Source organism: Centruroides sculpturatus, unplaced genomic scaffold (genome assembly GCF_000671375.1).
Source record: "Centruroides sculpturatus isolate CEXI.00-Female unplaced genomic scaffold, Cexi_2.0 scaffold835, whole genome shotgun sequence".
NCBI lineage: Eukaryota > Metazoa > Arthropoda > Arachnida > Scorpiones > Buthidae > Centruroides > Centruroides sculpturatus.
Genome location: NW_019384995.1, coordinates 187,426 through 207,433, shown reverse-complemented (window position 1 = coordinate 207,433; position 20,008 = coordinate 187,426). Strand labels below are relative to the sequence as shown.

The 20,008-nt window shown below is 26.2% G+C and overlaps 2 protein-coding genes across 2 annotated transcripts in view; both read left to right on the top strand.

The window, feature by feature from the left end:
• LOC111633107 (myb/SANT-like DNA-binding domain-containing protein 3) overlaps positions 1–7,277 on the top strand; it is an 18,883-nt gene extending 11,606 nt beyond the window's left edge. Inside the window, exon 3 of the mRNA XM_023377640.1 lies at positions 6,836–7,277. Within this exon, the coding sequence (XP_023233408.1) occupies positions 6,836–7,135 (300 nt within the window). The 3' untranslated portion in view covers positions 7,136–7,277. The remainder of the gene's footprint in view (positions 1–6,835) is intronic.
• Positions 1–20,008, top strand: part of LOC111633111 (anillin-like) — a 90,984-nt gene that overhangs the window by 42,623 nt on the left and 28,353 nt on the right. Inside the window, exons 3-6 of the mRNA XM_023377644.1 lie at positions 11,763–11,889; positions 14,528–14,731; positions 16,400–16,854; positions 18,535–18,724. Coding sequence (XP_023233412.1) covers positions 11,763–11,889; positions 14,528–14,731; positions 16,400–16,854; positions 18,535–18,724 — 976 coding nt within the window. The remainder of the gene's footprint in view (positions 1–11,762; positions 11,890–14,527; positions 14,732–16,399; positions 16,855–18,534; positions 18,725–20,008) is intronic.

Sequence of the window (20,008 nt, the reverse complement as noted above, 5' to 3'; positions counted from 1 at the left end):
TTTCTGGAACGTTTACAATCGTTCTATAATCGAACCAATATTCGAATTTTATGTTTGAATTTAATTCGAACAAATTCGAAAAATTCAAACAAAACATTCGAAATAGAAAGCCACTTTCAACCACTTTCAGCCTCATATCTCCCGCACCCTTATAGCTATCGAGACGCAACCAGCCCTATGCATGAATGGAGACTTGGGGCTACCACCACATACAAACACCATTCACGTGCAATGTGTAGTTTTTGCGGAAAAGTGAAATATAGGGACATACATGTCCATTTTTATATGTATAGATATATAGATATAGATATATACTTTAACTCTGTGAGGATATGACCAAAATTTAATAGAAAAATGTTAAAATGTTGTGTTTAGCAAAAAGAAGCATTTTTGTATTTTTTTACAGTACTAGACCAAATATTTCGCAAATGTGGAATGGGAAGAGGTTTGGTTTTCTGAATTTCCAATTTTCTGAATACAAGCTAAATATATACTTAAAATATAAAATAAACAATGGAAAGTAAAGAATGAAACTGTTTTTAACACAATGTAGGTCTATGCCAGCACTGGAACTGGCATTGTGTGATGTGTATGCAACAAAAAGTGTCTATGCTGCAAATTACAGCTGCACTATTGCCTGCCAAATTCAAAATCAGCTAGTTTCAAAAATGGCCAATTTTCTGGTCATTACATATTTCTGGAAACTGGATATTTTGTCCAGTACTATATAATGAACAACAGTTTAGTCTGATGTTTCTGAATATAAATTAAAAATTTTATTATACTGTATAGTGTACACTACTTGAGAAAAATATATGCAAGCCAGAACATAATATCCTTTCACCATAAGCCACCATCACTGCATAGCAACTGATTTCCAGACCTCATAACATGCAGTAAATCTACTCTTGCTCCTGAACAGACATGTGGTTGGCTATTTTTTTTTTCCCACTGCACCTGTGATCTCTCTTGGTTATTACTCATTCCACTGATATGGGAATTATAAAATTTCATTGATTGATGTAATACACAAATTTTATTATGATTGCTATTATTATTATTACTACTACTACTACTATTACTACTACTACAAAAATTATAGCAATTTTGTAATGCTTACTTTCCACCCACTATGTATATATAATTTTAGAACAAATGAAAGGTGAAAGAAAAAACAAGGAATGCCATAACTTCTTTATTTTGAGATATATAAATTTTAATCATTAACATTCTAATAACTTTTAAACTAGTAGATCTAGAAAAAACAAAATTATGTTGCATTATAATATAAAGATATTCTTTACTAATTAGAAACAAATTTTGTTTATATTTATGAAATACAGAAAAAATGGAAAATTTGTAGAAATGCAAATAAACTGTAAAAAAAAAACAAGGAATGTCATTTAATATAAGCTTCTAATCTGTTAGTTATTACTAATTAAAAGAAAGTAAGTCCACTGGCCTTATTGTTATGATTACATTCATCATACACCTTTTTGATTTTTATTCATTAATGCATGATGTCCTATATTCCATTTTGGCTTAATCAGCAGTCTTCTTCAGCAGAGTTACATATAACTTATACATCATGACATGTTATTATAATTAAAAACATATGAAAGAATCTAATAAATGAAAATATACATATAACACAACATTTATATTACTACATAACTAATCACTTACATCATCAAAACAACAATCATAAAAAACATTCAAAAATTGAAGTTAAACTACCAAACACTGTAATCACACTTAACATTAATTCTATACCTGATAGACACTGTTATGTGATATTCAGTTCTTGATGATGCTTTCATTTTGGCATATTCTTTATCTTCTTAAAGTCTAATACGCCATGAAATTGAAAACCATCATATTTTACATCAAACTGTCTGTTGACTTCTCTTTTGCATCAGTCATATACATTTATTTTTTTCCTTTTAAATTTTTTAAGTTGACTAAAATGGTTGGTAAAGTCAATCATACTATCAGACTGCACTATTTGTACCAATTGTTTACAAATAGTATGGCTTGATAGTCAATCTCAGTCAAGAGTGCAAACATACAGTATCACTTTATAACTCATTGAGATATTCAGACATTCAAAACAACCTTTGTATGCAGCAAAAATTTTAATTGCTAATGTTTACAGTAATTTTTAATGACCATCTTTAGTAGGGTGGAGCTTATTTTCACAGTTTGTAAATGTTAACTGCCTACCCTCTATTTCTATTCCAATATATATATAGAAAACATTCATCCCAAAAATCTACTCCATTGGTGAATATTTACTGGTAGCTCAATGCCACTGAAGTTTTATAGGTTCCAAATAGTAAGAATGAGCATATGGCAATCACAAGCTTCAACCACAATGTATCCATTTTAGTACAACAGTTTGTAAAACTGTAGTTGGTCATCTCAATAAATAAACCATTAAATTAAATCACACATTAATTACATAATATTAATTTCTGTCATGACTCATGATCTTTATTTTGCTGATGTAATCAAGTCTTGCTGCAAATGTTTTTCCCTGTTTCTGGTTGAGGCTGATTCAGTGACTCATACTGCTTACATCATTATCTATTGGCTATTTGGCTTGTATGGACAAGTTCAGGCATGTCACTAAAGGACTGCTGATATTATCAGATGCATAGACTATATAATCCAGAAACTGCTCAAGCAAATCACATAATACATTTTTGTTCATTTCGGCAAAGTTATTAAATAATAAATATGGCGGCAGCAGCAACTAGATCTAAAACTGAAGTGTACTTCCTTGGTTCAACAGTAACTAAATTAACTGGCAACAAGTTACCATCCTTACGTCAACTCTTGGTTTGTTTTTATATCACCTTCTTCAACTGAAACAAACTATCAGTCATCAGCTGTTACAGTCAAAAAGTTGTTAATATTTTATGAAATGGCAAGGATCCCAATGATGGATTCAAGAAACTACATAACTGGAATGAACATTTGAAGAATGATGTTTGCTAAAGAAAAATATGGGGTGACAATCTGTAACACAGCAAACAAATGACGCTAAATTTGTTAGTAAACTAGATGAAATTTTTGACATTTCTCATCTTAGAGCAATCGAAATGATAAAATTTCCAGAGGATCATGAGTTCTTGTTAGCTCAGTGTGAGAAAGGACATAAAGGGTCAATGGTAAGTGTGGATGCAAAATTAACTGCAAAGGAGAAACAATCAGCACAAAGATAGGAACAGATGCTTATCAGAAAATGTAGAATGGAAGGCTTGAAGGGAAGTGATGAAGAAATATCAAAACTAATATCCTCAATCAGCAGCACAGATACTGAAGAAGATGCAAGATGTAAAGGAGACAGAGTAACTAGTGAGGGAGCAGTTGGAGGCAGATTATCCATACAGCAAGGAAGAGACACCCTCTGCCTCTACCAAAATAAACTGATAAAGTTACATTAAACATAGTACTAAAAATTTCAAATTTTGTGAATTGTGATGTTTAAAAATTTTTTCATTGCTTTTTGGTTTGTAATCTATCAAGTTTTTGAATATTGTAGAGTCTACATGACTATTTAATTTGTCTGTAATTGTCCAAAAAGTGAAACAAATCTGGTTTCCCAAATATAGGCGTTGTATGTTTTTATTTGTTATAAATCGATCTTTTTATAAACTTTGTGGTCATTGAGCTACCTCTAAATATTAACATATCAAGTTCAAATTTCTTCTGTAGTAATTTGAAACCAGTTTGAATAGTTCTGGAGGGTAGGACCACAAAAAAGTAAGCAATTTATTTTTTTCCTATTTTAAGCACCATTCTAATCTTCAGATACAATACAAAAGTGAATGATGTGTAATATGAAACATTTATGTAGGATGATAAAAAATATTTTGGAATATAGAATCTGGATACTTTTAAGTGAAAAAATTAAAAAAAAAAATAAAGAATAAAAATACAATATAAATACATGTGAAAATACATAATAAATAAATACAAGAAAATAGATTTATGATAAAAATATGTAAATAGAAACTATATATAATTGAAATCATTAGCAATATTTAATGGCAAAATTAAATATAACCAATAAAAAAACAAAGGTCATTATCCCAAAGACAGAGAAAGTATCATTAAAAATATCAGAAACAGGCATCAAGTACATCATTACAAAGTTCTACATATATTTACAAATTTGATGGTCGTCCCATCAACTACAAAGATCTTAATATCCTTTCTGTGGCATGGAGAGCTTGCTATGAGTTGAACATTGTGTAATCAGAAAGGAATCTTTTTCTGATTTTGGGATACATTGTGGAAAGAATGGAGAAAGTTGAGCATTGTTATCTATAAAAGATCAGCCATTTGCATGTTTCCCAAATTCAACACTTGTAACTGTTGTATTTGGGCCATAAGATACAAGAAAATTTGTTTTCCAGTAGATTTCACTGTACTTGCCTAAAGTTAGTGATGTGGATTCATAGGTACATTTATCTTTGGACCTTTTATAATTATTGAATGCAACTTATAATTAACAAAGTTCAAATCAGCGTTTCAAATGATCATCTGAGAATGATTATAATTTTAATTCTGAAAATTTTCGTAAATAAAAATATATTTCCATTCTTTCAAGAATGAATTAAAATATTTTATTAAACAGATAACTAGTCAGTTTTATTTAAAAAATTTTTTAATTTTTCAAAATGCTATTTATTTCTGCAAGTGCTAGATTAATTCTATAAAGAAATTTAATGCCAAAAAATAAATGACATGGTTAATGAAATATTGTTAATTTTTAAAAAATATCTATTTTAGTCAATACTAAATGATGGTATGAAATGCTTTTATATATTCATAAGGTAGTGTATATGTTATGGAGACCAGTCAATTTGATAAATTAATCAATATTTATTACACTGTCCACCCTATTTGGCCATTATTCATAATGCCCAGTCATTATGAATAATGCCCGATTAATCACTTTGTCCATAACAATATAAATATAACTAGAAGATTAAAATTTTGAAAAACAGTATAAAACCTATATTTAAATACTATTAATGTTTATGCATAATAAACTTGCATTAAAACTTTCAATGTTATTGTTTGTTAATTCTATTTTTATCATAATGTATGAAAAAATTCAGGGTAAGTTTTTTTTATTTTTTGGTAACAACTTTTATAAATTTTGGAAATATTTCTAAATTACTATCAGAACAAAAAATTAATGATTGTTTTAAGAATTGTTTTAGTCATTATATACTGTGTGTATTGTTTATTACTAAAACTACATTTGGGTGATTAAAGCATAGTTTTAAATAAAATTTTTATTTGCTTTTGCTAAGATGATNTCTTTTAAGAACGTCAACATTCACCTGTATAAACAGGATCTATCTAATGTTGCAGAAATCTTTGGTTTCTGCAACATTAGATAGATCCTGTTTATACAGGTGAATGTTGACGTTCTTAAAAGATTGTTATAAGTTCTGGACAGTTGTTGACAAGGACGATATTCAATCCCTTTTATTTTGCGATGTTATTTTAATGTTTGCGTTAGAAATGGACATCAAAATTGATTAAAATCCCACTCTCACACTAGCATTGAGTAAATTTTCTTGAAAAAATACTGAAAAATTATTGTGGTAACAATTACCATAATCATAACATGATGAAAAAAAAAAAGAATTTCACCTCTTCTCATTGTCTCCCAGGAACACATATGACCTAGCACCTGCAAAACCAAGCTTTGTCTTGCAAAATACTGCATCATCTGATCACTTTCCTATGACAAACCCGAATATAAGGACCTCCCTTCGAGTTCAGTCCCTGTGGAAATTTTGTTTTGTGCATTTTCACAATCAACAAGTATGGTACTGGTACCTACTCGTAGTCACCAATTTGGAAAAAGAAGTATGATATTGTCCAAGGAGTTGTAAACTCTCTCTCTCGGACTTGCAAATTAGTTGCTGAGGTTTAGATAGCCCAAATACCCTCTTACTCTGATGGATGCAACTGTTGTCCATTTAGTTCTTCATTAAATTTTTGACTTTTTTTTGTTAATGGTGTCATTATTTGTGTATCGATGACTCTTCTCACCCTCCCACTTGACTGGACAAATTGCTCCCAAAACACAGGATTCAGAAAAAGAGAATAAGCCATCCATTGACAAAGTGAGCAGTTTTTACCAAACTGTTGCCAGTGAATGGGTTAAAGCTTTGGCATTAACCATGGCTACTCATACTAGTATACTTCTATTCATGAGTTCACTTTGTTTTCACCCTTAGATGTATGGGTCCTTAGGTCTTGACATCGTCATTAAATCTATCCATTGAAAGAAATTTGAAAACATGTTATAAACACAAATTGTCAACTTTTGAATTAAACTTTTTTTGACTGCTTCATAGTGGCATAGTTGGAATGATAGATTGGTTTGTCTGTACTGTACATGTATTCAAGTAAGTTATAAAAAACAGCCAAACCTTAAACTTTGAGTATGTATAGTAGCCTTATATTCAAAGCCTTATAGTAGCCGTATAGCCTTCAAATTCTAAGAATTTTTCATTAAAAGGAATAGTTTTCTAGAAAAAAAAGTATAAATATTTTTTTTGAATTGAAATCAAATGGAGATTACTTTTGAAACATGTTAAATAAAAAGAATTGTGTATAAAGATGATTATCTTTTCCAGACTGCTAGACTTTTTAAAATATGATTTTGATTTATGTAAAAACAGAATTAGGAATAAGAAACAACATTTAAATATTAATTTTTTTTGATATTAATTTTATATAAAATTTTATACTCATATAAATATTATTTTAAGTTATATTTAATTTTTTATATTTCATTTAGGTTACTCCATTAACTTATATGTCATCAGAAAGACCAGTGTGTAATATTGAAAAAATTACAAAAGTTATAAATTCAAGAATATATTCATCAATATCAAAGAATAAAGAAAAGAGAAAAAGCTTTCATAATGTTTTAAAAAAGTTAATAGAAGAATATCATGTTGTTCAGATTGAAGGATTAAAAAAAGAACAAAATGAAAAACTTAAATTAATGCAAGAAGAACATGAGTTTAAAATAAAATTATTAAAATTAAAAATTGAAGTTGAAACTCTAAAGAAAAATAAACTATTAAATGAATAAGTGTTAACTCTTTTATTGAATTCAAAATTATAGAATAAATTGTGTATAATATTTGGATTTATCTTTTGAATCTAAAATTTTAATTTGTTTCATGATGGATTATGATTTCATAAAGTTGTGATCTATGATAAAGTTTCTTCATCTTCCTATAATAGAAATTATATTTTCAATATTATGGTATTGAAAAAGGAATTATATACTGGAAGTGAATTAAATGTAAATTTATCATCATTAGATGATATNACAGAAAAAATGGAAAATTTGTAGAAATGCAAATAAACTGTAAAAAAAAAACAAGGAATGTCATTTAATATAAGCTTCTAATCTGTTAGTTATTACTAATTAAAAGAAAGTAAGTCCACTGGCCTTATTGTTATGATTACATTCATCATACACCTTTTTGATTTTTATTCATTAATGCATGATGTCCTATATTCCATTTTGGCTTAATCAGCAGTCTTCTTCAGCAGAGTTACATATAACTTATACATCATGACATGTTATTATAATTAAAAACATATGAAAGAATCTAATAAATGAAAATATACATATAACACAACATTTATATTACTACATAACTAATCACTTACATCATCAAAACAACAATCATAAAAAACATTCAAAAATTGAAGTTAAACTACCAAACACTGTAATCACACTTAACATTAATTCTATACCTGATAGACACTGTTATGTGATATTCAGTTCTTGATGATGCTTTCATTTTGGCATATTCTTTATCTTCTTAAAGTCTAATACGCCATGAAATTGAAAACCATCATATTTTACATCAAACTGTCTGTTGACTTCTCTTTTGCATCAGTCATATACATTTATTTTTTTCCTTTTAAATTTTTTAAGTTGACTAAAATGGTTGGTAAAGTCAATCATACTATCAGACTGCACTATTTGTACCAATTGTTTACAAATAGTATGGCTTGATAGTCAATCTCAGTCAAGAGTGCAAACATACAGTATCACTTTATAACTCATTGAGATATTCAGACATTCAAAACAACCTTTGTATGCAGCAAAAATTTTAATTGCTAATGTTTACAGTAATTTTTAATGACCATCTTTAGTAGGGTGGAGCTTATTTTCACAGTTTGTAAATGTTAACTGCCTACCCTCTATTTCTATTCCAATATATATATAGAAAACATTCATCCCAAAAATCTACTCCATTGGTGAATATTTACTGGTAGCTCAATGCCACTGAAGTTTTATAGGTTCCAAATAGTAAGAATGAGCATATGGCAATCACAAGCTTCAACCACAATGTATCCATTTTAGTACAACAGTTTGTAAAACTGTAGTTGGTCATCTCAATAAATAAACCATTAAATTAAATCACACATTAATTACATAATATTAATTTCTGTCATGACTCATGATCTTTATTTTGCTGATGTAATCAAGTCTTGCTGCAAATGTTTTTCCCTGTTTCTGGTTGAGGCTGATTCAGTGACTCATACTGCTTACATCATTATCTATTGGCTATTTGGCTTGTATGGACAAGTTCAGGCATGTCACTAAAGGACTGCTGATATTATCAGATGCATAGACTATATAATCCAGAAACTGCTCAAGCAAATCACATAATACATTTTTGTTCATTTCGGCAAAGTTATTAAATAATAAATATGGCGGCAGCAGCAACTAGATCTAAAACTGAAGTGTACTTCCTTGGTTCAACAGTAACTAAATTAACTGGCAACAAGTTACCATCCTTACGTCAACTCTTGGTTTGTTTTTATATCACCTTCTTCAACTGAAACAAACTATCAGTCATCAGCTGTTACAGTCAAAAAGTTGTTAATATTTTATGAAATGGCAAGGATCCCAATGATGGATTCAAGAAACTACATAACTGGAATGAACATTTGAAGAATGATGTTTGCTAAAGAAAAATATGGGGTGACAATCTGTAACACAGCAAACAAATGACGCTAAATTTGTTAGTAAACTAGATGAAATTTTTGACATTTCTCATCTTAGAGCAATCGAAATGATAAAATTTCCAGAGGATCATGAGTTCTTGTTAGCTCAGTGTGAGAAAGGACATAAAGGGTCAATGGTAAGTGTGGATGCAAAATTAACTGCAAAGGAGAAACAATCAGCACAAAGATAGGAACAGATGCTTATCAGAAAATGTAGAATGGAAGGCTTGAAGGGAAGTGATGAAGAAATATCAAAACTAATATCCTCAATCAGCAGCACAGATACTGAAGAAGATGCAAGATGTAAAGGAGACAGAGTAACTAGTGAGGGAGCAGTTGGAGGCAGATTATCCATACAGCAAGGAAGAGACACCCTCTGCCTCTACCAAAATAAACTGATAAAGTTACATTAAACATAGTACTAAAAATTTCAAATTTTGTGAATTGTGATGTTTAAAAATTTTTTCATTGCTTTTTGGTTTGTAATCTATCAAGTTTTTGAATATTGTAGAGTCTACATGACTATTTAATTTGTCTGTAATTGTCCAAAAAGTGAAACAAATCTGGTTTCCCAAATATAGGCGTTGTATGTTTTTATTTGTTATAAATCGATCTTTTTATAAACTTTGTGGTCATTGAGCTACCTCTAAATATTAACATATCAAGTTCAAATTTCTTCTGTAGTAATTTGAAACCAGTTTGAATAGTTCTGGAGGGTAGGACCACAAAAAAGTAAGCAATTTATTTTTTTCCTATTTTAAGCACCATTCTAATCTTCAGATACAATACAAAAGTGAATGATGTGTAATATGAAACATTTATGTAGGATGATAAAAAATATTTTGGAATATAGAATCTGGATACTTTTAAGTGAAAAAATTAAAAAAAAAAATAAAGAATAAAAATACAATATAAATACATGTGAAAATACATAATAAATAAATACAAGAAAATAGATTTATGATAAAAATATGTAAATAGAAACTATATATAATTGAAATCATTAGCAATATTTAATGGCAAAATTAAATATAACCAATAAAAAAACAAAGGTCATTATCCCAAAGACAGAGAAAGTATCATTAAAAATATCAGAAACAGGCATCAAGTACATCATTACAAAGTTCTACATATATTTACAAATTTGATGGTCGTCCCATCAACTACAAAGATCTTAATATCCTTTCTGTGGCATGGAGAGCTTGCTATGAGTTGAACATTGTGTAATCAGAAAGGAATCTTTTTCTGATTTTGGGATACATTGTGGAAAGAATGGAGAAAGTTGAGCATTGTTATCTATAAAAGATCAGCCATTTGCATGTTTCCCAAATTCAACACTTGTAACTGTTGTATTTGGGCCATAAGATACAAGAAAATTTGTTTTCCAGTAGATTTCACTGTACTTGCCTAAAGTTAGTGATGTGGATTCATAGGTACATTTATCTTTGGACCTTTTATAATTATTGAATGCAACTTATAATTAACAAAGTTCAAATCAGCGTTTCAAATGATCATCTGAGAATGATTATAATTTTAATTCTGAAAATTTTCGTAAATAAAAATATATTTCCATTCTTTCAAGAATGAATTAAAATATTTTATTAAACAGATAACTAGTCAGTTTTATTTAAAAAATTTTTTAATTTTTCAAAATGCTATTTATTTCTGCAAGTGCTAGATTAATTCTATAAAGAAATTTAATGCCAAAAAATAAATGACATGGTTAATGAAATATTGTTAATTTTTAAAAAATATCTATTTTAGTCAATACTAAATGATGGTATGAAATGCTTTTATATATTCATAAGGTAGTGTATATGTTATGGAGACCAGTCAATTTGATAAATTAATCAATATTTATTACACTGTCCACCCTATTTGGCCATTATTCATAATGCCCAGTCATTATGAATAATGCCCGATTAATCACTTTGTCCATAACAATATAAATATAACTAGAAGATTAAAATTTTGAAAAACAGTATAAAACCTATATTTAAATACTATTAATGTTTATGCATAATAAACTTGCATTAAAACTTTCAATGTTATTGTTTGTTAATTCTATTTTTATCATAATGTATGAAAAAATTCAGGGTAAGTTTTTTTTATTTTTTGGTAACAACTTTTATAAATTTTGGAAATATTTCTAAATTACTATCAGAACAAAAAATTAATGATTGTTTTAAGAATTGTTTTAGTCATTATATACTGTGTGTATTGTTTATTACTAAAACTACATTTGGGTGATTAAAGCATAGTTTTAAATAAAATTTTTATTTGCTTTTGCTAAGATGATGATATTCTGATTTTATAGTATTGAGAAAATTTTTACAAAACATAAAAAAAATAAAGTTTAATGATTGAAAAGTTTTATTTTAATAGTTTTTTTAGAAAATTGTTTTATAATTTGTTGAAAATATTATTTACTTTTTATTTGAGATATAGTCCTCGTTACTTTGTAACTAAATTTTATGTATAATTTAAATACTTTTTTAAAATTTATATTTATTGTTTGTATATTTGTACAACTGAATTGTATTTAAGTTCATTTTACTGTTAATTAAGCTATTATTTACTAGTAAACTAATAATTATTGTGTTAAAATAAATATTAAAAGAAAATTTAATTTATAAAGTACTAATTTCATGTTTGCTTTAGTGTAAAACTTTTCATTTCATTTTCAGAAACTTTTAGCACGAACACAAGCTCGTCGAGAAAATTTAAGTAAAATGGAAACAAATACAACAGGAGCAGCAGTAAGGAAAAGAAGAATACCTATGTCTGAAAAAACAAATGCAGATTTTTCTGATGGTAAATCAATTTCTAATAATAGTATTTAAACTTTACAATGCTCATAATTTACTTTTAAAGAGAAGGAAAAATATATTATGTATAAATATAAATAATAATATTAATTTATAAGTTGAAAATTTATACACACAATTTGATTTTGAAATATGAAATTTTAGAAATTTAATATGATTAGTAATTGTAATGATATATAATTTTAAGAGTCATTTTATATCATTTTTGTTTCTATTCTTAACTGAAAGATATTATTGAATAGAGTTAGAATTATATAGAAAAGTATATAATTTAATTTTTATCCTATTAAATTATCAAGAAACTAAAATAGTTTGTAAGTATAAAATAGCAATTAGAGAATTTGTATAAAGGTAAGATTTTTAAATTTCATTTGAACAGTAAGAAGAGGTTAAGCTATAATTACAGATATATGTATATATAGGAAATAATTATATATATACATAAATAGTTTGATATTAAAATGTATGTATGATAGACATATCTATATCTAATATCAAACTATTTATGTATATATATATGTATATACATGTATATATATCATACATTTTAATATCAAAATATTTTAAATTATCTTAATGCAAACTATATAGAATTTTTAGTTATCTGTTGATAATTGATTCCATATTTATATTATCCATAAGACATAATGTTAATAATTTTTAAGGAGTTGATTTGTTACTAAATAAAATGTTTTTTTAGGCTATTATATCTCATTTTAAGATTCAAACTCAATATCAGAATAAAATGTAAAAATCATAGAATTTTATGTTTTTGTTTTATTCTGATATTGTTATTAAGATTTTGGATATGATAATAAGATATAATAGTCTTGAAACACATTTTAACAACTACTGTTTAATCACATCATTGATTTCAAATTTTATTAATTGTGGACAATCTCAGTCCACAGCAACTTAATATAAGTGATGGATTGAGATTTAAATTTTATTCCAAATCATCTATGAAAATGTGAACAGATTCACGTGAATTCATACTGTATCTAGAATGATAATTTTCTTTATCATGTGATTATGTGGTTGATCATTTTCTAAAAAAATTGTTTTATGTAATATAGAATGATATAAAATAAAGATCTTTCCTCTATTTTACTTCTTCTATTTGAACCATATAATTATTTTAGTAATGTACAGAATGTTTTTTAAAGTAGCTTAAATTTTTCTTATATTTCTTCCTATTCCTTTTAAATGTAACAAACTGATTTATTTTCATGTCTTTAAGGATCAGTAAATTTTTTTATTAAAGAGAAAATCATTAATGTGATAAAGGAAAGTCTGAATGAAATTCTTCCCTTCTCAGTTTTTATCTGGAAATACTGAAACCAACTTATAAATTAATGTTATGTTAATGGTGTATTTCGTGATGTTTGAATCAGTTAATTGTCGTCGTAATATTTTTGTTTGTTCTGTATATTTGAATCTGTTAAGTGTTTGGTCTGATGATAAAACAAAAAAGGTCTTGAAAAATGTTTAGTTGGAAATAAATAGGTCAATTAAGTATGATAGAATTGTAAAAGTTTCTGGTTAATGGATAGGTTATCCCACAATTATATTAATTAGCTACTTATCCGTAATACAATTTTAAATTGATGATAAACTCAGAATATAAATTCAAATAAAATATAAATTTTTATATTTGAAGTGTTTTAAATAATTTGATAAAATAATTTTCTATGTAACTAGGAGTTTGAATGATTAGCAAATAATACCTGTTTCAAAAAAAATTGTCTCTAGAAATGTATGTAAGAAATGGAGGAAAGAAGTATCATATTTTATGGCATATAAGACATACCCCATTTTACCACAGAATATTTAGGAAAAAAGTATTTAATGTATTTAATAAGCCATCTCATGCATTTGGCACTTGATTCCAAAAATTTTTTTACTGTATTCTAATTAAAAAAAAATAAAATTAGAATTACACCTTTACTAATCAAGGAAAAAAGGAGTTAAGTCTTTAAATTATCTTTAAATCTTTAAATTATTCTACATGAATACATACAAAAGCTGCTTATCTGTAGCATAAAATAATTATTCTAAAATATTCACATAAATCTAGTTTTAATTTTACAAATTAACTAAAATTTATGTATATAATTTGATTTATTTTATTATTAGACATTGATAATTTTTAAATTTTAATAATCAATCATTTTCTTGTTTTTAATTGAAATAATTAAATTTGAAGAAATTTTTGAACACTGGCATTATTGTAATAATGCCATAGTGTATAATGCAATATAAATGTTTCTTAAGATTATATATTATTTCTTTTGCTCTGATATTTAATAGAGAAATATTAGTAAAAGAGTGAAATAAAAATAAAGGTAATTTAACCATTTAACTAAAATTGATAATTCTGAAAATTTAGAAGCTGATGATACTTAATAGCGTATTATTTGAAAATTAATTTTCAGCTGCATTTTAAATTAAACTTGCTTTTCTTTATTAAAATTTTTAGGCATATTTGATATATATTAATTATAATTTAATGAAATAAATTTCAGAAAAGAAAAAATTTTGTTTAAATAACATAAAAAAATAGAAGAATTTTAATATTTTTATATATGATTATTAATTTCTTTACTAATTTCAATTTAATGTAGATAACTTAAAAACACAGTCTTCAAGTAAAGAAAGTCCAAAAAGACCTTGCTTACAGGATGATGAGATTAATAATGAGAACAATGAAGATTTAACAACTGTTAGTGAAGTAGAGTCTAAAATAGAAAATAAAGAAAATATTGATAAAATGGAAATTGAATTACAACAAGAAAACTTTTCATCAAATGAAAGAAATTTAGATAAAGGTTTGTTTTTTAAATGTAATAAATTTCGAAAGAATTTGAATGTTGAAGTTTTTTTTATTTTAAGAGTTTTCATAAGATTGAAGAAATATTGCATAGTTTCAATAATGAATAATGTGAAAATAAAAAAGAATGAAATAGAATGTTTTTTATATTGAATGAATTTTATATTTATTGAATTTTATATTGAATGAACCTTTTATATTTATATTTATAAAGTGATGTTCAGAGGCAACTAAAGCACATAATCCTTAAAATTCGGCACCATATTAATGTACAGTACATACAGTCGACCCCCCTATAAGATATAGATACGTTCCAATTTATTAGGAATCCGATTTCTTATAAGTCGTTCCAATCACAGCCCGACACGTGTCAAGTTTACGGACTACGGCTGATTGAAAGGTTTTCTTCCATAAAATTAATCGATTCTACACTAATCCGACTCAACATTTCCAAAATATGTATATTTTTTCGTAGTTTTATAGAAATCGTAATTATAGGGACCGTAATTATAGGGGGGTCGACTGTACTTCAAATCTGCCTATTCATGAAACCAAAATTTTTAGGTTATTTTTGGAAATGTTTTTGATACTTTTTGATTTGGTTTCAGCCACAAAATCTTTGAAATTGGATTTATCACCTTTCAATAGAATATAGAATAAAATGGCATCAAATCAATGCTTTAAAATTTGAATTATGTTATGCATCATAATGATGTAGAAATGTTACATTACTAATTTAATCACTTAAACAGATGCAGTGCTTAAACTGGAAAATATAGATAATAACTAAAGAATTCTGAACCTTACTCAAAATTTGCTAATAATAATAATTTACTGTGTGCCTGATGCCAATGTATTATGGTTAATGGACAATTTGATTTCAAAGGATTTGTGGCTAAAGCTGATTCAACAATCAAAAATGCTTACAAAATAACTTAAAAACTTTGCATAAGACATTATGGTGAGAAAAGTAGTATCTCAACGAGTTAACAGATTTCCAAAAGTCAGAGCATGTCACAATATCTAAGAAAACTCTGGAAATGTTGAACCAATGTGGACATCAGATATTTCCAAGATTGTCACAGGTGATGAGACATACATACCATTTTATGACTATCTCGCATGTCAAGAAAGTCAGAATTTGATCCATAAAGATTATTCAATTTCAACAACTGTGAAAAGGCAGAGATCAATAAAAAAGTCATATTTACTGTTTTGTTTTCTGTAGCACTGGTCTGGCAAAAGCAATTGAGCTTGATGACCAGAAGACAGTAATGGCTAATTGGTACACTACAGTTTGTCTTCCTAGAATTCTTGAGTCACTGAAAATCAGGTCAAATTTTGCATCACACACTGCTAAAAAGGCTGTTGATTTCCTTCAAGCTAATAATATAAGAATCATCAACATCCACCATTTTCACCAGATTTGACATTGTGTAACTTCTGACTATTTTTTATAATTTTTTAAAATTATTTTACTGCATATTTTCCATGCAATATTTGAGGATTTCTGGTAATTTATTTAATGAGTTTGAAAATGGAAATATCTAGGACATTGCTGTTTTGGAATTCTTGTTTAGTTGGAAATATAATTATTTAAATATGAATACAATTTTAGAATTTTAATATTTATTTAAATTTTAAAGTATTAAATTTTATTTTTTAGATAAAACGTCTGCTGCTGATTTTCCTGTTTCTAACAATGAATTGCATGAAGAATCAATTACACAGGCACGTTCTAGTTGTAAAAAACGTTTAGCTGCTTTGGCTGCACGTATTAACCAGTGGGAAGATGATTTCACTTACCATTCTTCATCTGAAAGATTTGTTAGTAAACCTTCTACTAATGATTCACATACTAATTCTGTGGTGTCTAAAAATAATACTTTTACTAACCATTCTAAAAAGACTAATATTAATATAGTGCATACTGAGCAGAATAACAGTAGTAATAATAGCTGTAGAGAAACTTCAGATGAAAATTCTAACATCAGTAATAAAATATCTGCTTCAAATGGTGGTGGAAACCAGATTCTAAAATCCATTATAAAGAAAGATAAGAATCATTCACAACAGGTGAGAAAAGTTGTCGTTTGGGATCATGCAATTCTGGAAACTTTGGTGAGTTGAAAATGAGACATTCAGTCTAAAAAATTTGAAACATTGAAACTGACTAAAATTTTTAATTAATTAAATCACAAATTAAATTAATCAATTATATTAAAATTTAAATGTTTTTCTAATTGTGTTGTGTTCAGTATTTTAACCTCTGTTTAATAATAATGTTGAATTTTTCAAAATTATTACATATCTGAATGTTTTATTTTTTAATATTATTAGTTTAGAATTTCCAGTATATAAGTTTTTAAATTATTTGAATTATACAAAATATTTTTTTATATGAAATTTTTTTTGTTTTTATTAAAAATGTTCATTGTGTCATGTTCAGAATTGATTACAAAGCTGTCTGACTGAGAAACTAGAAAACTATTATTTTTATTTTTAATAAAAGTAAAAATAATTGCTGTTTTTTTTTTTTCTTCTCTGTATCATCTGAAAACATTATTTTTTTGTTAGATCAAATATGAAATAACATTGATGTGACATGACACTGTCTGTATTAAATAACCAATGTTTAATACAATAAAATAATTTATTACAATTAGATCAGGGGTTTTAATCTTTTATGATTCTTGTACCAAAGTAAAAAGAATATATTAGTTCACCATAACAGTTTTATTTTGCAAAATCCTATACTTTTTCTTGAAATTTATAAAATTAAGTATCATATTTAAATGTAGAAAAACCTAATCTAATCTTACTACTATAAAACATTTTTAAAGATAGAAATAAATTACTAGATTTTATTATAAAAATTATTAATGCTAATATTAATACAAATAAACTTTCCTGTAAGAAACTATAGAATTTTGATGAAAAGAATACACATTATCTGGTTTTATCAATTAATCATAAGTAAATTTTATACAAAATAATCATATTTCTGTTGTAGCTATCATAGTTCTTTAATCAATAATTGTTATTGGTAGTAAATATGTGAAAGAGTAATGAAATGATCTTGAACAATAACATGGACTCAACAGGAGAGTAATTAACAAGTCCCTGTTGCATATCATAAATGCATGGATTTTATAAAGCTTGAAAGCTCATCTGTGAGATGTGTTGAACAAATTTCGCATGAATTTAAAAATAAATAAAATTTTGAAATAAACGTGCAGTGGAAGGAATATACAATGAAAATAATAAAATGAATGAAAGTTTGTTTTAATCTGTCAGTGAATTAATCATTGAAAAAAAAAATACTAAAATGTATTATTCATTTTTTTCATTTTTCTGTACTGTTGGCATGAAACGGCTATTAAAAATTGCTGTGTGCACTGTAGGTTGCAACCCCTGATCTAGATAATGAAATTATTTAGCATTATTTATTTCAGTAAAAATAAATAATTCCAAATAAAAAAAAATGAAGTTCTTAGTTTTGATTTAAAATAAAATGTTTATTTAAATACTCTTACATATATATAAGTAATGAATATTTTTTGATATTACAACATACTGCTTGATACATATGATGATGATGATGACAATATTTACTTGAAATATTAGCATTATTATTATTTAAATTGAAGTGTGTGTGTGTGTGTGTGTAAAATAATTTATTTAATTTTTTTAAGAAAAATACTGATTAGTATGATTAGTAGTGAAATAAATTTTTGTTGTTAAATATATAATTGAAAAATTTGAAAGATTTTATTTATTTATTTTTTGCACATTTTACAGGAATGCCAAGGTTTCACAAAATCTCCTTCTACAACCAAATTACAATATGAGTTTTCAAATAATTCATCAAAAAAGACTACAGAACCAATTTTAGAACCCAAGGAGGAGAAGTTTCATTCTGTTCCTGATTTAAAAACTAATGAAAATAATAATAATAATAGTAATAAATTAATTTCTTCTAGAAATGAAGGTAAATATTAATTTATCATGGATATGAATAAATATTATATATTAGCTGAATTATTAAATATATTTTCTATTTGAGAAATTTTTGTTTTTAATGATTTTTCTATTATATTATTTATTTCACTTAGTTCACCAACACAAAGAATTAGCATATTATATTGAAATTTTCTTACCTTTCTGATAATTTATATATGTAAAATATCAATCAATCAATGAATCAGTTTTTATTATATAAATAAGGAAAAACTGTATTACCAAGGAGTTTTAAGGAGTAATACACAAAATTAGTAGTTTTACAATTACAATGTAATAGTTTTAGTATATTTTTATACAATTATTAATTTGATCTTGTGACACACGATTTTAACCTTTAATATCTTTTTAGATAATATATAAATAACTTATAAATCTTATACATTTGAAGTTTATTCAGATATGAGATAATTCTGTGAATTATTTTTGGTTATTAAGTTAGAAATATTTTGCAAATTAGTTGATTTCTGAATAGATTTTAATGCTTGACATTCTGTGAGAATTTGATATATTGAATAATCATTACTTTTGTACTAGTAATAACTATCCCTTATCATTTTAATATATTGTTTATATACATTGAGTATTTATTCAGACAACTCCAAATTTTATTAATCTTTTTATGTTCATATATGGTAATAATGATGGAAATTGAAGAGTTTGTTGGTACCATGGAATGTAGAATTGATTAAGACTAGTTGGTCTTTTAATCCTTTCCCTCTCCCCCGTGAGGGAATTTCGAAAAATTTCTTCTTAGTGTGCATTTTCATGATGTACCCTAACTGTGTACAAAATTTCACCTCTAGGTTCAGTGGTTTGCTCTGGGTAATGATGAATCACTCAGTGAGTCAGTCAGTCAGGACAAGTAATTTTATATATTTAGATGTTCATATTGGGCTTACATACTAAATTGATGTGTTGATCAACTAATTAAATATTTTCATGTGAATTTTGATATTTGGGATTTTCATTAAACAATATAACTTATAATAAGAAATTATAGTTATTATATTATAGTTTTATTTGTTACCTTTTTGAGATGTATTTTAAAATTATTATTTTAAATTATTTAATTTATGACTGTTAATTGTAAGATTTTATTTATTTATTTATTTATTTTTTGCACATTTTACAGGAATGCCAAGGTTTCACAAAATCTCCTTCTACAACCAAATTACAATATGAGTTTTCAAATAATTCNGGTTCAGTGGTTTGCTCTGGGTAATGATGAATCACTCAGTGAGTCAGTCAGTCA